This window comes from Chenopodium album, chromosome 12 (genome assembly GCF_948465745.1).
Source record: "Chenopodium album chromosome 12, dcCheAlbu1.1, whole genome shotgun sequence".
In the NCBI taxonomy this organism is placed as follows: Eukaryota; Viridiplantae; Streptophyta; class Magnoliopsida; order Caryophyllales; family Amaranthaceae; genus Chenopodium; species Chenopodium album.
In genome coordinates, this window is record NC_137845.1 from 52153836 (window position 1) to 52159084 (window position 5249).

Below are 5249 nucleotides of genomic sequence, written 5' to 3' on the forward strand. Positions count from 1 at the left end.
CAATTTAATAAGAAAAATATGTTTTTTTTAAAAGCATAACTAGGGGTGAACATTAATCGGATAAAAACCGAATTCCCAAATCCAAACCGAATTATCAATTCAGATCGAAGTCAAACTTTAAATCCGATCGGATCAGATTGAATATTTTAATAAGTTCTGATTTTCGGATTGGATCAAATTGACCTTGTTCGGATCCAAAACACAAAAATAATCGAATTAACACTACAAGAAAACAGTTCAAGGGGGGCGACTTTACTTTGGCAAAGAAGGCAATTTGAATTTTTCCTTCTTATAAATCATCAAGCAGGGAATACATAACTCGCCCTATTTTATTGTTATCAAAGAGGGCGAAAAATAAGTCGTTGTCTTTTATTCGATCAATAAGGGCGAGAAAACTAAATTCGCCCTCTTTGATCAAACAACAAGGACAAATTAAACAATTGCCCTTTTTTAAACAAGGCAACCTTAATAATCGCCCTCTTTGATAAACAATGAGGACGAATTGAAAAAATTTGTCTTTCTTGGCTCCTTTCTCGCACAAATAACAAAGACGAGTACTCAGTAAAACACTAAAACTAACCCAAAAATATAAAATTCTAAAATCTTTCTATCTCCTCACAATATGAGCACTCATTCTTCGTATTCTCCATTGAAGCGGATTTTGAGCTATCTTCTCCATTGAAGCGATTTTCGAGCTTTCTTCTCCATTGAAGAAGCTTCTCTGAGCTTTCTCCTCCAATTGAAGTAGCTCCTCCATCAAATCGGTTTATCAGGTAGTATTTCTTAAATTATCGAATATATCAATTTCAAAATCTAGGGTTTACCACTAGTTAATTTGTTCGAATTTTTGTTGTTATTGGAATATAAATTGTTGTTAGGATTCGAAATTTGTTGCATATTATGCGAAATTTATGGAGTTAAGCTTTTGATTTTCGTGATTACAGCGAGTTCTGAGCTTTCTCTTCCGTTGAAGCAGCCTCTGAGCTTTTTCCTCTGCTGAAGCACCTTCTTAGGTAATGTGTTAAATTATCAAATTTCAATTTCACAATCTAGGATTTACTGCTAATTAATTGTCTCATTATATTTAATTTAGGGTTTGAAGCACAATTAGTTTGGTTCGCTACTCAAATTCCTTAGTCAAGTCGCTAAATTCTGGTATTATTTGAATAATTTGTTGTTTTTTCAATTAATTGTTTATTTTTTTCATTATACATTTCTATAATCTAAGATTTGTTTAGCTGCATTATTATTTTTTTTTTATAATTGTGAATCTTCTTTTATACAAAAAATTGGTTATGAATGACCAATTTTCTATCAGTTTGGTTGAGTTTAACAATTTAAATTTTAAGCAGCATATTTCTTGTTAATATTGGTCTTGGAATTTGAAAATTGATATGTGTAAATTACAATTTATGAACTGGCTAAAGTGTTGTATGTTCAACTGCTCTAGAGTCATTGAGTAGCATACTGATGAGATAGCTGCCCTTGAGACTTACCAATGAGCAAGCTGCAGCCAAATTACCAATGTGTGTTTGTCTAATGAGATATTATGCAGGTGAGTGTTGAAACAGGCTAAGGTGTTAGCATTGTGTGTTTATCAATGTGTGTTTATCTAATGAGATGAAGTGTCTTTAGTTTGTGTGGAATTTCCCTATTCTCATGTTTGTGTGGAAGGTTGCGCCTACCTTAGCATGCAGGTATACAATTATTTTGAAGAGTGCAGAACAAACACCATTAACTGCAATCTATGCCGCAAAGCTACTCCAAAAGGTACTTACACAATGAAAAGTCCCAATATGCACCTCTATTCATCTATTCCAACTTGTTTTGCTTCAAAGATTACACAGTGAACAAGCTAACTAACTACTGATTGAGGGATTATTCCACAGATTAGCATTAGAATTAATTATTATAATGCAGAAACATTTCATATCTTTAATAGGCTTAATTAGGTTCCTAATAGAATTATCTGATCATCATACTAATACATCTTTCCTTGGCAAGCTTGATTATGTGTTGCATCTGTGTGTTAACTTTTCCGGGAGTCAGTAATTTTTTCATTGTTGAAAACCTCCTATGAGCTAAGCTTGAGTTTTGTTGGACATATTACTTTGTGGGATAACTTTGAACAGATAACTTACTAGACATCTATTCTGCAATGCTTGTTGGGCAAGGTCAGTTCTGAATTTCTGATGCTTTTGTATGTATTAATAACCTATAGCAATTTTATTTTTTTCTTTCACTATTTACCTTCTTCTGTTAAACTTTCGATTCTTTGATTCCTCCAGAAAATGGAGTAACAACATTACTGGAATAATTGAATTGAAAAGTAAAACTGAATTCGGATGATTAATTTCAATTCTAATGTGGAAGACAAGTGAAGACAAGTCCAAGAACACTCACACCATAAATTTCAGCTTCACTAGCGATGGAGTGAAAATTATATTGTAGTTGTGCAATATGTTAGCTTAATTATGTTTGTTGTAAAGACATTCTCTTGTAATATACTTTTTGCTAATATCAAACAAGGATAGGAACCATCATATAAGAACACATAGGAATTGCGCCTAAATCTTTAAAATTTCGTCATTACAGTTCATGCAATCAAACGTAACAACACAACATCATTCCTAATGAGAATAGAGTGTCAGGTCTAGAGAATATAAATAAACTTCCATGTCTATTCAAAGATAAGTAATTAAAGTAACATGAGCCTCCGCAAACAATGTTCCAAATTAGGATGTCATAAAGTTGCTTCCACCTTCTGTGGTGCAGGCCCTAGAAAGTGTCCGACCCGTCAGATGAGGATCCAACCACAAGCATTTCGTCGTCGGGGATGGTGTGTAATGGAGCTATGTCGTGGCCAAACCGTTGAGGGGGACGACGAATTCGACGCCCCTGCACATACACCGAACCAATATGTAATTAAATTGACAATTAATAAGAACATATGTTAAAAAAAACAAATAATGAACATACTACCATTTTTATCTCGGGTGTTTGACATAATGGTCTCTCAGCATGAGGTGGGGGGCCTTCGTTAATGGGGACCTGCAATATAATCAACATAATTGTTGATTAGTATTGGATTTTATCTAATGATAATTTACTGCAAAGCAATGCATTTTGAGTAACAACCTTATTTATCTGTTTCTTCCTATAGGGCTTCTTATACCCAATTTCAGCAAGCCCTTTATGACGGGATCCTTTAGGCCTTCCACGGCCTCTTTTCTTGCGCTCAGGGTCCTTCACCAAAACTGATCCACTATGACCCAAGGAAGGCAATGTTGAGGGCAATGTGCCACCTTTTTTGGGAGGCTTCACTGAAGAGGTAGTACGAACATCAGTGGAGCTTGGCAAGACATTTGGAGCCCCATCTCCCGGGTACATAATTTCAACAGTTTGATCAAACTTACGCTTCCTACATTCACTAATTTCCTGTTTTATTGGATCAAGTTTCTTTAGCACCATATCCACGGTGGCCTCATCAACCATTGCCGCTTCATCACAGATTTGCTCAAAAACATTCATCAACTTGTTGTAGCGCTTAACCTCTTTTGTCTTATTGGGATCATGATAAGATACCTTTACCCGAGTATGTTTTCTAAGGATATCTTTACGCCAACGATTAACAACGTAAAGTTGTGGAATGTCATAAACATGATTCTTATCGAGGATCCTAATTATGTGCTTGCACATTATTCCGTGGGTCTGAAATTTGCGGCAATCACAAACAATTTCCTTGGTTTTTATGTTGAAGGTGGCATGGTATAGTCTTCGCCGATCAGTCAATTTCTCCTCACTACTACCTTCTGGAACTATCCACACATGGTCTTCAAGCACGTATTCAATTACATCCTCTGACACTACCCTTTCCTGCTGAGGGTAGCAGTACATCATCCGAGTGCATTCATTTTGAACCTCCTGGAACTTGGTATCGGTGTATAGTTTCTGGAAAAGCTTTTCTACCGTGAAACCACTGACAAGTCTCCTTATGTACTTGCCGCATTTTACATCACTTCAGTCTCACCCTTTACCCGCTTCTCCATTGCTCTTGCATACTTATGGGGAAATTCAAACAACTTTGTGTTCCGAGTAACAAAACCATCGAAGAAACTGTTGTTACTCTTTACCCTTTGCGTTGTTTTCATCCCTGCCCAGAAATAATTTGTCATGAAAGTAGGCACCCACATATGACGCTCCGCGTACAAACTCTTCAACCACGGGTTGCTTTCCAATTTGTACTCAACCACAAATGCATTCCACAGACTATGAAACTCATCAACATTAAAACTCTCGTAAACAATTACCTTCATCTTGCTTTTTATGTATCTTAATTAAAAAAATAGAGTAATAAACCATTTGTTAGTAATAATTAAATAATAAATCATAACCACGTAGATAACTTCAAAGAACACATGCAAGTGAATAATAATGTATAACATATACCTTTTGCATTTACCAAGTTTTTTGGGATCTTTCGCATAATGTGCCAAATGCACCAACGGTGGCGAGTTTTGGGGATCACTTCCTCCAGCGGCTTCCTCATGGCTGCAGCTTGGTCTGTGGGCTGAGTATTGCTTGCAGAGCTTTGTCATTCATGCATGCCAACCATTCCTTGAACACCCACCGGAATGTATCGCAATCTTCATGAGACACCAAAGCATACCCCAAAAGTATCGATTGGCCATAGTGATCAACACCTACGAAATTCACAAAAGGAAGATCATATTCATTTGTCAGGTAGGTGGCATCAAAACAAACCACATCCCTAAACTCCTCGTATGCAGCCCGACTACGGCCATCAACCCAAATCACGTCTTTTAACCGGCCTTGATCATCCAACCTTTGAGAATGGTAAAAGTTTTGGTTACCAGCTTGCATCATCTGAAATAATTCATCATAGCACTACAATCACTACCTTATATTTTCAAACGCCGATTTTTGTAGACCTCATGTTGCAAGTCTTTGACTGTATAAGGTAAGGTATCTGTACCATCTAACTCTGTGCCCAGGCAGCCATGGATTTGAGAAACATGAACGCCTTCTTCAAAGTATTTGATTAACTTTTTCCTCGCTCTTGAAGTAAAATGCTTCATTCGATACTCCTTCACAAGTTTCGCTCCCCCAGGATTCAGATCGTGTGAATGATCAAGCACTACTTTCTTCAGTATCCATTATCCCTCTTGATTGACACTTGCATAGATCTTTGCTTTGCATTCACATTTCTTGGACTTTCGTTTCCTCCG

At 36.6% G+C, this 5249-nt stretch overlaps 1 protein-coding gene and 1 long non-coding RNA gene across 2 annotated transcripts in view; one reads left to right on the plus strand and one right to left on the minus strand.

Moving 5' to 3' along the window:
* Nucleotides 1-504: 504 nt before the first annotated feature.
* Nucleotides 505-2008, plus strand: LOC145572581 (uncharacterized). Its single transcript, XR_014096884.1, has 3 exons — nucleotides 505-773; nucleotides 945-1555; nucleotides 1636-2008. It is a non-coding gene; the product is annotated as an uncharacterized LOC145572581 (long non-coding RNA).
* Nucleotides 2009-4545: 2537 nt separating this feature from the next.
* LOC145571327 (protein FAR1-RELATED SEQUENCE 8-like) overlaps nucleotides 4546-5249 on the minus strand; it is a 1259-nt gene continuing 555 nt past the window's right edge. The window contains exons 2-3 of the mRNA XM_081630381.1: nucleotides 4953-5165; nucleotides 4546-4887 (exon numbers count right to left, since the gene is read on the minus strand). Coding sequence (XP_081486507.1) covers nucleotides 4546-4887; nucleotides 4953-5165 — 555 coding nt within the window. The remainder of the gene's footprint in view (nucleotides 4888-4952; nucleotides 5166-5249) is intronic.